The following is a 12,821-nucleotide window of genomic DNA, read 5'->3' on the forward strand; positions in this document are numbered from 1 at the left end:
ATTTATGTATTTATTTTTTTTTATTTTTTTTTTAAACGTTTATTTATTTTTAAGAGAGAGAAAGAGTGAGAGCAGGGGTGGGGCAGAGAGAGAGAGAGAGGAAGATACAGAATCTGAAGCAGGCTCCAGCTGTCAGCACAGAGCCCGACGTGGGGCTCAAACGCACAGACCATGAGATCGTGACCTGAGCCGAAGTCGGACGCCCAACCGACTGAGCCATCCAGGTGCTCCTTTAATGTTTCTTTTTTTTTTTTTTTTAATTTTTTTTTTAACTTTTTTTTTTAAATTTATTTTTGAGACAGAGGGAGACAGAGCATGAACGGGGGAGGGGCAGAGAGAGAGGGAGACACAGAATCGGAAGCAGGCTCCAGGCTCTGAGTCATCAGCCCAGAGCCCGATGCGGGGCTCGAACTCACGGACCGCGAGATCGTGACCTGAGCTGAAGTCGGCCGCTTAACCGACTGAGCCACCCAGGCGTCCCAATGTTTCTTTTTAAGAGACAGAGAATAAGCAGGGACAGGCTGAGAGAGAGAGAGAGAGAGAGAGAGAGAATCCGAGGCAGGCTCCAGGAGCTGAGCTGTCAGCACAGAGCCCGACGCGGGGCTCGAACTCACCAACCATGAGATCACGACCTGAGGCAAAGTCCGACGCTTAACCGACTGAGCCACCCAGGTGCCCCACTAGCTATTTCAAGCAGGAAGAGATCTCCTGCAAAGAATTGTGTGCTGCCAACAGCGTCCAAGGGAGGAGTGGTCTGTGCCCCAGGCTCCAAGAATGAGTCTGGAAGGCCTTCTGTAGAGCTACGTCCCCTACCCGGGGCAGGAAGGGGAGGCCTGGGGAGGCCGCTGCGGGAAGCCTGCTTTAGGAACGCGCAGCCTTAGCCATGTCCCCGCGAACACGCACCCTTAGCTGCATCCTGGGCACCAGAAAGCCACCTCTGGGTGCAGGCCGTGAGGGCCCAGACAGCAGGCTGCAGCCGCAGAAACCCAGCATCTCCGTCCTGCCTGCCAGCTCCACAGGCCAGGGCGACAGCTCCCTGCTGGCCCCTGCCCGGCAGCCTTCCCATGCGGGTGGCTGCTTCCTGGAAATTAACTTCCGCGTGACGCAGTTGGAATAAAATGACAGAAACACCGCCTCAACCTTGGACCTCTGGGAAGTCACATTTGCGAGAGTGTCCAATGGACTTGAAGTGCCCACGTGCCAAATGTGCCCTAGGAACTCCTTTGCCAGCTCAGGGTCTACACACACCATCGCGCACGGAAGATTCTGCACCGCCGTGAGGACACCCGATGCTCCCACCCAACGTGATGGATTTGTTTATTCTTCATGCAAATGAGAAGTAATTCCATCTTCTCTGCAGAAGGGAAGAAAGAGAGTGGTGTTTAAATAGAGATTTAAGTTTTCCCCTCATCAACCATAAAATGCCTTACTGGATCCGAAATCTCTTCTTAAATAGAAATGCAGAGTATAGCCGCAAGTTCAACAGGATGTATCCAAGAGACATTTGGGGGTCATACTTCCCTATCTTTCTTTCGATAAAGAACATTAAGCTATTTTTTTTTTTTATTCTGGTATATGGTCTCCAACTCTTGGAGCAGTCGCTACACATCTGGAATGCACTGTTCAAGTCAGCACCATTTTTCTTCATGGCAGGGTTTGAAGATGAGCCCAAAGGAAAATTTCTGGCCGAAGATGTTTGGTATCATTTTATCTAAAATTCAAACAATTGCTACACACTTATTCTAAATGAAAGACACTTTCGCCACCACCCCCTTCTTGGCAATAATTTTTTGCCTGGATAATTTACAGAATGTACTATATTCTCACGATCTTAGAATAACACCATTCCAACTCACAATCTGAATCATCAGTTTCAGAAATAAGGAAGTTTTGAGACCCGTGGCTTCTCAAGACCACCTAGAAACTCAAAACACTGCTTTTCAAAAAAGCTCTTTGTCACTCTGGGGTCCAGAGAGTTTTGTGTTGTGTGTTTTTCCCGAAAAAAAGTAAACCTCTTTTAGGCTGCATACGTCATTGAATCAACACATCCTTGACTTCCTACCTACCCAGCACCAACTCTTCCTTCCCAACTGGGGAGACGACACCCAGGCTCCCAAGTCTATTTCCAGAAGGCAGCTGGAACCAAAGGTTTTCATGCAAATCCGAGAATGCCACCCCCATGTCTGAAAACTCTTTATGGCGGCTCCTTGCACCTAGAGTGTAAAACATGTCTACCCTGGTTTCCAAGACCCTGGTGGCATCAGCAGGTGCTACCCTGCCCTCCAAGCAATCAACTCCAGTAAGTGGCTTCCCACTCCCTACACTTCAGACTCTGAGCTGGTTTCTGATGCTTCGACGTGCCAAATTCACTTCTGACTTGGAGACTCTCTATTGTCACCTCCAGCACCTGCAACTTTTTGTTCTTTTTTTTTTTTTTTTTAATAGACTTTACTCTTTAGAGCATCTTTAGGTTCGCAGGAAAATAGAGCGGAAGGTACAGGGTTCCCGCGTGCCCCTGCCCCCCGCACTGTGCTTAGCCTCCGACATCGTCAGCATCCGGGTGGTAAGTCTGTTACAGCTGATGAGCCCGCACGGACACATCCTCACACCCCGTCCATGGGGAGCGTTAGGGTCCACTCCTGGTGTCGCACACTGTATGGATTTTCATGCACGTATGGATGATGTGTATGTGTCGTTACAGCAGCACACAGAGTTGTTTCACTGCCCTCAAGATCCTCTGCGCTCTATCTACGCAGCCCCCCCTCCCCCAGGCTGTGACAGCCACTGACCCCTTTACTGTCTTCACGGTCTTGCCTTGTCCAGAAGTTCACAGAGTTGGAGTCCTGCAACATGTAGCCTTTTCAGATTGGCTTCCGTCATTGAAAAATATGCATTTGGGGTGCCCGGGCGGCTCAGCTGGTTAAGTGTCCTGTTCTTCATTACGGCGCAGGTCACAATCTCACAATGTGTAAGTTCGAGCCCCACGTCAGGCTCTGTGCTGACAGCACGGAGCCCGCTTGGGATTCTCTGTCTCCGTCTCTCTCTGCCCCCTTCCCGATCATGTCCTTCTCTCTCAAAATAAATAAATAAACTTAAAAAAATAAAATTAAAAATACGCATTTAAGATTCTTCTCTGTCTTTTCACGGCTCAACAGCTCAGTTCTTTTTAGTGCCGAATAATATTCCACTGTCTGGATGGACCCCGGTTTATCTACTCGCCTACTGAGGGACATCTTGGTTACCTCCAAGTTTTGACAATTTGTAATAAAGTTGCTGTAAACATGTGTGCAGGCTTTCTCATGGATATACGTCTTCAAGTCATTTGTTTAAATACCAAGGAGTGTGATTGCCGGAGCTCCCGGTGTTTAATCTCACAAGGTTATACTTTTATTCAGATGAATATCCACATATTCATGTGCTCATTGATCCTTTCAACAACTCTTTGGTGATGACTGCTTCTTCACTCCTTCTCCAGAAAAAAAAAAAAAAAAAAAAAGCCTTTCCCTTGACTCCAATGGCCCTCTTCCAGCCACCGAGAACATCTCAAAAGCCACTGCTTAGATGTAGAGTGGCAGTTCCCCACCAGGGAGCTTCTGTGCCTTCCCCCCCCCCCCACCCCCACCTCTGCCCCAGGTCGTGGGGCAAGTCCGGAGACAGCTACGACGACCACAGGACTGGGCCAGGCGTTCCTGGAGGCTGGCGTGAGACGTGGGGGACGGTGCACAGGGCATAGGATCGCCCCGGCCGGAGACCCAGGAGACCCGCTCGGAGTAGCCCCCAGCCTCAGGCCCCCTAGCAGAGCCCAGTGGAAACCCCCTACACCAAGCACACAAATCTGTGACAATACTTGCCCGCGTGGGACTGAAGACACCAGGGGGCTAGGTCGTGCCAGACCTTGAATAGGGCTCACCAGACCTCAGGCAGTCCCGTGGATGATGGTAAGCAAGGTAGGGGTGCTAAGGGAGAGGAGCCCAGGAAACGTCAGGCAGTACAGGAACAGACCAGTTCCAGAGCAGGTGCTCGGGGCCATGAGGATGTGGGCGCATGGGCGGAGGCCGTGGGACCTGAACCCACAGGGCTGGGAGGGCGCACGGTGGAAGCGGGTGAGGGGACGGCACGGGGGCCCCCACGCGGAGAGGGATGGAAAATCAGAGCGGTCTCTGAGGAACCCTACAACAGAACGTCTGGCACCCTGTGAGGCCCACGGCCAGAGGTCAGCAGAGGGCTTAGCCTCTGTGCCGGACGTAGGGAGGTGGCACCAGACCCCCGGGGAGGGACCTCCAGGGCCGCGGCAGGGGGAGAGGGTGGGCAGTGCAGCTGGCAGGCGACAGCTGCCCTGGGTTCTGGGCAACTCAGCAGCTGGGACTCCCACAAGGGAGTCCGTCCTTGAAGGAGCACAGCCTTCCCTGGACAGCGCCCCTTAGAGACCCCCTCCTTCAGACTTACCTAGAAGGACCAGGGGATCAGATCCAAACCAGCAGGCAGGTACTAAGGCAGCGGACAGCCTTAGCAAGGGCATCGGTGAGCAGGGATCCCTGTGACGCCTGCCTTGCTCCTGTCACCCCAATGCAGGGACCCACCCTCTCAGCCCCGAGGTGGTAAGGCTGGAAGATTCTTTACCAGGCGTCTGATGTGGAAACGCCCTGGGGGACCTCCTCGGAGCAGAGACCCCTTCACCAGGCCTCGGCTCTCACTCTGGCGCAGGTCCGTTTTCTCTGGGAGTGAGAGCCCTCCTCAAGGAGGCATCCCGGAGGAGGCCTGGTGGCAGGTGTGCTGTGGTGGGGACCAGAGCCCCGTGACAGTAGCTGCCTCCCATCGTGACAGTCTCTCCTGACCCAGCGTTGGCCAGGCTCTGACCCTCTGCTCGGCCAGGCCCCGCCTTCTGGCTTGCATGCTCATCTCTGCGTTGTCCTCAAGAGTCCTGCCAAGTGTTTGCCCAGAATCCCCCACCCTCTAGGTCTGACCCCCTTGATATCGAGTCCGTTGTCCCCCAGGTCACACGTGGTCACTCCATCTGCCTAAAAATCCTGTGAGGTCAGCTGCTCCCAAAGCCGCCTTTCCCCCAGCGTTCCCTCTTAGGAACATTCCATTCTCAGGCTCCTCTTGGGGTCACTCGGCAGGTGTCCCAGGGCTCCCTCGGGTCTTATGTCCATGGCCCCAGGAGAGAGGACAGACATCCAGCGTGGGCGGGCAGGAGAGCTCCTGTGTAACCGGAATCACGAAGGGCCTGGACGGACAGACGGAAAGGGCAATGTGAGACCCGGAATCCGAGTTTGGTGAGGGTGATATGGGTCGGTGCCCGTGGACCGGCCGGATGGATGTGCCGAGAACAGGGAGGGCCGGGCCATTAGAGGCAAAGCGCCCCTTCAGTGTGCAGAGTCTGAGGGCGAGGGTGGGGTGACTCTGTGACTCTGGACTGGGAGGAGGCCTGGTCCTGCAGGTGAGGGGGCCAGGAGGGGTGTGGCCAGGAGGCCGCTGGCAGGGAGCTTCCCTGGACGTGCGGTGCCCCCTCTGCTCTCGTTCTCACGCTTTGCTGTCGGTGCCTTCGAAGCCTCAGTACGTTTGAACACAGGGCCTGGCATTTTCATCTTGCACTGGGCCACGCAAATTGCGTAGCAGGTCTTGGCGCTGGAAGGTGCTGGAAGCTGGCTGGGCCTGCGGTGCGGGCGCCTGTAAGGAGCGAGTCGCTGAGGAGGGTCCAGGCAGACAAAGGGGCTGCGCAGGAAGCCGGGGAGCGAGCGGCCCGAGGGCAGGGCCGTGTCCGGCCTCCCCTCTCCGAGGCGCCGTGTGCCTGGTGCATGCGGTCATTCGGTGACGTTTGCCGCGTGATGAACGAGTGCCAGGGAAGGGAAGAAAGAAGGTGGACGAAGCGTGGTCTCTGGGTCTGGTCTCAGGGCACCTGCAGGTGAGCAGGGAAGAGGCCCCTGCTAAGGTACAGTTGCAGGAAGCGCCGAAGACGGAGAAGAGCCGGGGGAGGCGGAGAGGGGCTGGGGGGGCGGCTGCCCCTCCGCCCCCCGTCCAGGGAGGACAGCGGACAAGGCCCGGCGTGGACACAGCGAGGCCCCTTCACATCTCACATTCATCTTCCTCCTGGGAGAACGGGGCTACTGTGGGGAAGGAAAACGCAGGAGCCGTGTTGGGGGGGGGGGGCACAGGGGCCTGGAAGGTCTGAGCAGGTAACATCTGGGCTGAGACCGGGTGAGGCAGAGGGCCGGCCAGATCTGGAGGACTGTGGGGTCACGTGGCACGAAGCTCCGTGGACCGGAGCCCGGGGAGCCTTGGCGACGGTGGAGAGGAGTCCAAATCCTGTTTCTGGCAGAGAGGGAGACGGTGCATCGATCCAGAGCCTGTCCGCCTCTCTCCTGTCGGCAGTGTCGTCCTCATGGACAGCTGGACACCGATCTCGGCTGGGGGTGAAGGGCGGGAGCTGGCTGTGGGGGGCTCCTGGGCCGTCCAGGGGCTGCCGGTCCCCGGACGGTAGTGGCGGCCGTGGAGGGGAGCTGGACAGCGGGGACGTGGCACCAGCAGGCCCGCAGGTGATCGGCCGTGTGGGGAGGCGAGGGGGTTGAGCGGGGAGGACAGCCAAATAAGACAAGGAGGGGACGAGCCACCAGGCCTGCCCAGCAGCACCAAGGAGACTCCCAGGGGAGGAGCCGCCACCGGGACGCCCAGCACCGCCCCTCAGTGGCGGCCCAGAGGGGCGTCCTGTGCAGGCCGCACAGCCAGGTGCCTGGAGCCCCCTTGGAGGCACAGCACGGGGTGGGGGGGGGGGCGGAGGAGGGAGGGCGGTGACCGCAGGGTCCGCACAAGTGCAGCAGGTGAGCAAGAACAACGCTGGGCAGAGCCGACGCGAAGCCACTCCACTGACCGAGCTCTCTGTCGCCGGTCCCCGCGGCGCGGGCTGTCTGGGGCCCCTGGTACCCTGGACCCCCTGTTGGGCCCGTGGCCTCGCAGGCGTCTCCGTCCACACGAAGCCCAGCACAGCTTGCTGGCCGCTCACCTCCTGTCTTGGGCTTGACTTCTCCCACAGGCGAAGCTCTAGCCTGTGCTGGGATGCCCCAGGGAGGCTGGGGGAGGGGGAGGCCAGGCCGGGTGGGGGAGGGGGGAGGCCTGGCAGCCTTTTTCTCTGCTGCAGCCAGGGCCTGGGCCCTCCAGGCAGAGAAGGTACGGTCCCTCGTGGTTGGTTCTGCGGTGACTTGGGTTCACAGGCTGCTCAGCTCGGGGTCAGAGTGTGATGTGGACAAGCAGGCTTTGGGGGGGGGGGGCAGTCCCCTCCTTTCAGGACGGGGACCTCGGTGCTGCCAGAGGCACCTGCCACCCCGCAGGCTGCAGGCGACCTCGGGCAAAGGACAGAACCTGCAAGAACGGACGCCTGGAGGACGTCCCCTGGAGCTCAGGTTCAGATGTGGGAGGAGGGGCCCTGTGGGTCTGGGAAGGGACTCTCCGAGGACTCAGATGTGGCCCAGGGCAAAGCGAGGCAGAGACACTGACAGGGCCTGGAATCCGCCAGTATGAAAAGGGAGGCCCAGGCCCTTCTCCCTCCTCCCACTGCTGAGGAGCAGCCTCTGGGCAGAGTCTGCGGGTCCCCAGCAGCAGGAGCCCAGCAGGCCCAGCTCAAGGGTCCCAGTACCGCAGGGCGGGTAGCAGGGGAGGAGGGGTGGGGCTGGGAGGCGGGAGCTCCCTACCCCTCAGTGCCCTGGGGCTCCTCTCTGCTCCCTGGGGGGACAAGTGAGGAGCACAGAGGGTCTTCTGGGCCAGGCCCCTGCAGCTGACAGTCAACCGGGAGAAGGTAGTTGCACGCCAGGGGCCGGGGGGCCAGGGAGTTCTCGAATGCCTCGGAAAACCTGACGCTGTTGGGCCGCTGCCCTGCCGTGGTCTGCGGCTGGTACAAGACCCAGGAGGGGGCCCAAGCGGACCCTTCCCAGCGGCAGTGCTTCTGATGGTGGCGGAGGAGCCACGTTGGACGTCCAGCTGCCTGCTTTCCACTCTGCCTTGGCCGTGGCATTGGGAACACCTGCCAGGCAGCTCGCCTCCCTCGGGCCACCCTCTGGGTCCCCGGCGGCTTCCACCAAGAGGCCCACGATATCCAGTGGGCAGAAAACCCTCACCTTTTGTCCCCCGCCCGCGAAAGCGCGGCTCACTCCCCGCGCGCCCCACTTCCCACAGCCTCAGGAGTGGGTCCCCTTGGAATCATACCAGGGCATGTGCCTGGCTTGGGGTGGGCCATCCCACAGCCCCCTCCCACCCTCCCTCCCTCTCCTTTGGGGTGGGTGGGTCGCACCCCGCCCACCAGCCCTCCCTGAGGGAAGCCTCTCTCCCTTGCCCCCGAGACCGCAACCTCCCTCTGCAAATCCCCAGAAGCGACTCAGGACAAACGGTTTACTGCTGCCTGGTGTTCACAGAACACCCCACGAGGGGAGTGAGCCTGAACTCCCGTGGAAAGGATTATACAAGCGTGAAAGTCCTTTAAAGTCATGCTTCATCATTAACACTCACATGGGTTCTGCATTCTCCTCCCAATGATGCTTGTCTTGAAAAATGGGTTCTTCGGCTTTCTGAGCAAGCTCCATCTTCCAGAAAGCGGCCGCGTTTCCCCCCAACTCTGCATCACTTCGAGGGTGGGAGCTGGGCTCTAAGCGAGGGCCCAGGGCCGAGTAGTGGCCCGTGGGGACAAGTCACTGCCGTAACCCAGGACGTAAGTGACACCGGAGCAAAGGGAGCTTAGGACCATGCGTGGTGGACTGTGAGGGGGCAGATGCTCCCTGAAAAGTGCCTTCCGCTGAGGATGCCACACAAATAGAACCTTAAATGTGGTTCCAAAGTCCATTTGTGTCTAAAAACACAAGGAAAGACTGACATCTGGTGGCCATTTGTTAGCATGACATCACAGGTCCAGAAATTAACTTCATCAGATGCTGTCTGAATTATAAACTGTCAGAGCTGGAAACCACTCCATGAAACATACCCAGGGATTTTAAAAGACATAATGTGGTTTATTTTTATTATGCAGAAGCACATAAGATGAAGGAATAGCTCTTCGTAAAGCAAAACATAGGAACTTGCAAAGAACAAGTATCTTTCTGTTTTGAGTTCATATGATAAAAATCTCCTTGGCTTCTAGACCAAATCTATTAACCATTTCAGGGGAAGACTACATTAATGAATTAAGTCATCAGTGTAACTAACCTCCGAATTATGTTACATTCTAAAGCTTTAGTTTGGAGACGTTACTGAGTATCCGGGAGGTCGTGAGGCAAGAACTGAGCCTTTGAGTCAGTTCCTCTAAACAACCGACTGGGCTCCACATGTACAAGGGAGCCCCCACATCAGAAGCCAGAATCTAGACATCCCTCCAGGCCTGAGGACGCTTGGACAGAAAAATGCAATGTTTTTCTTGTAAATTTGGTATGAAAAAATGATTAAAAAAAAAAACAAAACCAAACCCAAGAGACCACAAATTAGGTTTCTACAAGTAAGCTAAAGACATATTTGTTTTCCGAAATGGATACCATCGATAACTTGTTACTAACTACTCTCTGCTTCATAGATCCTATGGATTTGGATCTGTCCTGGTTGCTTTTCCCCTAAATGACAGGTAATCCTTTATAAGAAAACACCGGCTCAAATAGGCCACTCACTTGACAATTTAAAGGCAGGTATGTGGTTCCAAATTCACTGCTCGCCACTTTCTGTAGTGTAGACGTTTGCTGGCTTTTTTCCATGACAACAATGAGACAGGTGTGGCTGTGGGAAATGGGGGAAAGAGGAAAAATGTAATTTTCGGCATTCCTCAATCAGTGGCCCTACATCAGTTTCCATCACCACGTATAACATGTGGTTTTGTTCAGCTTGCAAGGTAAGAATGAGTTTTACATTTTTTTTAAAAGCCTTAATTTATTTTTTTTTTCATGTTTATTTTTGAGAGAGAGAGAGAGAGGGAGACAGAGCGTGAGAGGGGGAGGGGCAGCGAGAGAGGGAGACACAGAATCCAAAGCAGGTTAAGACTTTGAGCTGTCAGCACAGAGTCCCACACGGGGCTGGAACTCACGAATGCCGAGATCATGATCTAGGCCAAAGTCACATGCTTAACCAGCTGAGCCACCAGGTGCCTCAAAATATATATTTTTAAGTAATCTCTGTACATGACCTGGGGCTTGAACTCATGACCCCAAGATCAAGAGTCGCATGCTTCATGGACTAAGCCAGCCAAACACCCCAAGTTTTACATTTTTAAATGATTCTTTAAAAACCAAAAAATAATGACAAATACGCAGTAGATCTACGTGGCCCCCAAAAGCCTAAAATAGTTATTATGTGGCCCTTTGTAGAGTTTGTCTACCCTACGTTATACGAACAAAACGTTTGTTTCTTTGAACGTCTTCAGGAATGGTTTGAGAAAAGGAGAAAATGCGCATTCAGTTTTGAATGTTAAATGCTTATTTTTTTTTTTTTTTACCTTCAATTAGTTGCAGCAAATTTGATTCACTCTGACATTCACTGAGTACCTACTGTGTACAGCACTTCACGAGGTTTATGAGGAAAACTGAGAGGTTTCAGAAGACGTGACAATCACTGTAATCCAAGTCTAAATGCGGGGTTACAAAAAGATCAGTCAGGGGGCGCCTGGGTGGCTCAGTCGGTTGAGCAACTTCAGCTCAGGTCATGATCTGGCGGTTCGTGAGTTCGAGCCCCACGTCGGGCGTCAGGCTCTGTGCGGACAGTTCGGAGCCTGGAGTTTGCTTCGGATTCTGTGTCTCCCTCTCTCTCTGACCCTCCTCTGCTCGTGCTCTGTCTCTCTCAAAAATAAATAAACGTTTAAGAAATTAAAAAACAACAACAAAAGATCAGTCGGTGCTAAAGGGCAGAAAAGAAGGTAGGTGTCACTTCAGGTTGTGGAATAAAATGTGGGACCTGGAAGGATTACTTGGTGGATGACAACCAGTAGCCCTGGGAGGAAGGTGTTCCAGGCAAGGGGTAGAAACGGGCCAAAAGACAAAGGCAGAAAGGCAGCAGTGAGCGTTCTGAGTTCCAGCAACAGCAGGTGCACTGTGGGTGTGGAGGGCAATGTAGAGGGAGATAAGGCTGGAGGGTAAGCTGGTGCCTCTTCCACTCAAATAACCTGGGAAAAAAACACTCACTTGGGAAACCTTAAATAAAAGGGAAGTTACTGTTAAGACACGTTTGTCTGGATCAGAAGCCAGAGATGGAAAGTCATCAGGACGCAGACATAGTCTGCTCTCCCCTTTCTCTAATGGGTCACACGACGGTCTTCCGAGGTACATCTGCTTCCCGCTGCACTGCTGCTCGTCTTGTTTTCCGCTCAGGGGTAAATGGATCCGTCAGGTACTGGGCCGCCTTAGGTGTCAACGACAGGAAATCTGGCTGTCAGGTCCGGAGCCCTGGTCCCTTGCTCCACAGCAAGTGGCAGCCACAGATTGTGTAAGAAGGGGCAGGGGTGCGGTATTTGTAGAGGAACCAGACTGCTCTCTGGGGAGGGCCGTTTCCCGTCGCAGTGTCCGTACTGAACATTTTGGAAAAAGCCCGTGAAGTCTGGGTGTCTAGGTAGCACATACAATGCTCGTATCGAATGCTAAGAATTTGGACGTTGGGAAGCCGCGGGAAGTTTCTGAGCCAGGCAGTGATACGGCAACGAGCTGGGATCGTTAAGGAGAGAATTCTGCTGCCGGGGGATAAGGTGAAGACCTGCGGTCCAAGCCGAGGACCAGGGCCCGAATTCACCCAGGAATTGCGGCCAGGGGGAGGAGTTTTGTTTTTTCCCCTCTCAAGGGGTATAGACTTGAGATTTGGGAGCGGCCTGCTACCGTCCGTGACTGGGGTCACCGGCTGCGCCCCAGCCAGGGCTTCGGGCCGCAGGGAGGGCCTGGCAGAGAGACCGACCGACCGCCGCAAGCGCGGCCAGCTGCCGGGAAGAACCACGGTCCCGCAGGAAGGAGCGGCCGCTGTCGCGAAGGCCGCGCCACGGCGGGAGGACTCGCCCGGGGTCGTCCGCCGCACGGGGCGTCGGGAAGCGTAGTCCGTCCTTCCCCTCCGGGTACCCGGCCGGGCTCGGACAGAGCGGTTCCCTCCAGTTCCAAATCGCACACCTGCCCGTCCCGGCGCGGGACCTTCCATTGCTGCAGGCGCCTGAGTGACGTCATCAAGGGGGTCACCGCCCCCTCGCTGAGGGCTGTAGGTGTCTACGGGAACCTGCCACACAGCCAGCCGGCAATAAAAGATTAACCCCCTACTCAGCGCAAGGGGTGCACTCCGATGCCTCTGCTCTCCCTGACTTTTCCTTTGTGGGCGCCTCTCCCGCCGCCTCGGCTCGGCTCCGCTCCCTAATTTGCTCAGGCGGCGCCGCGGGCAGCCCCAAGCCGCGGAGAGGGGCGGGGCGAGCTAGGGCGGGGCGGGGTCCTGGCTGGGCGCTGTCGCGCTCGGGGGCCGCGCCGGGTCGCGTTTCTCTCTAGTGCCCGAGGCGGCTCCGGTTGGGAGAGCCCTTCGCCAGCTCCACGGGGACCTCTGTGCACGGATGGACCCGCCCGGACCCGGCGGGAAGCGGCCTGGCAGGCGGCGGCCCCGGCGGCGTCAGCAGAGGGAGGACAGGGCCCGGGCCGCGGGTCCCTGAGGCGCGCGGGCCCACCGGGCCCGGCGTTGGCACCATGATGCCGGGAGAGACCCATTCGGCGGCGCCCGGGACGGCGGCGGACCTCTCGCGGTGTCAGGGCTGCGCCTCCCTGCAGCAGGTGCGGCGCCTTCCCGGGCCGGGGGCGCGGAGGAGCTCGGCCGGCCGGGGCGTGGGGCTGGGGGTCCCGCCGCGCGCG

The 12,821-nt window shown here is 56.4% G+C and overlaps 1 protein-coding gene and 1 long non-coding RNA gene across 12 annotated transcripts in view; one reads left to right on the forward strand and one right to left on the reverse strand.

The window, feature by feature from the left end:
- Positions 1-487: 487 nt before the first annotated feature.
- LOC131503592 (uncharacterized) lies at positions 488-12,247 on the reverse strand. Of its 8 annotated transcripts, none has more exons than XR_009257481.1 (5): positions 6,869-12,247; positions 5,528-6,500; positions 4,621-5,227; positions 2,790-3,466; positions 488-1,354 (listed from the first exon to the last, which is right to left on the reverse strand). It is a non-coding gene; the product is annotated as an uncharacterized LOC131503592 (long non-coding RNA). The 8 variants fall into 8 exon arrangements; XR_009257482.1 differs by having other exon boundaries at positions 2,790-3,469; XR_009257485.1 differs by lacking the exon at positions 2,790-3,466 and having other exon boundaries at positions 6,869-12,246.
- Positions 12,248-12,430: 183 nt separating this feature from the next.
- Positions 12,431-12,821, forward strand: part of ICE1 (interactor of little elongation complex ELL subunit 1) — a 57,939-nt gene continuing 57,548 nt past the window's right edge. For all 4 annotated transcript variants that reach the window (XM_058714870.1, XM_058714880.1, XM_058714951.1 and 1 more), the window contains exon 1: positions 12,431-12,743. In XM_058714870.1, coding sequence (XP_058570853.1) covers positions 12,660-12,743 — 84 coding nt within the window. In that variant the 5' untranslated portion in view covers positions 12,431-12,659. The remainder of the gene's footprint in view (positions 12,744-12,821) is intronic.

Source organism: Neofelis nebulosa, chromosome 1 (genome assembly GCF_028018385.1).
Source record: "Neofelis nebulosa isolate mNeoNeb1 chromosome 1, mNeoNeb1.pri, whole genome shotgun sequence".
In the NCBI taxonomy this organism is placed as follows: Eukaryota; Metazoa; Chordata; class Mammalia; order Carnivora; family Felidae; genus Neofelis; species Neofelis nebulosa.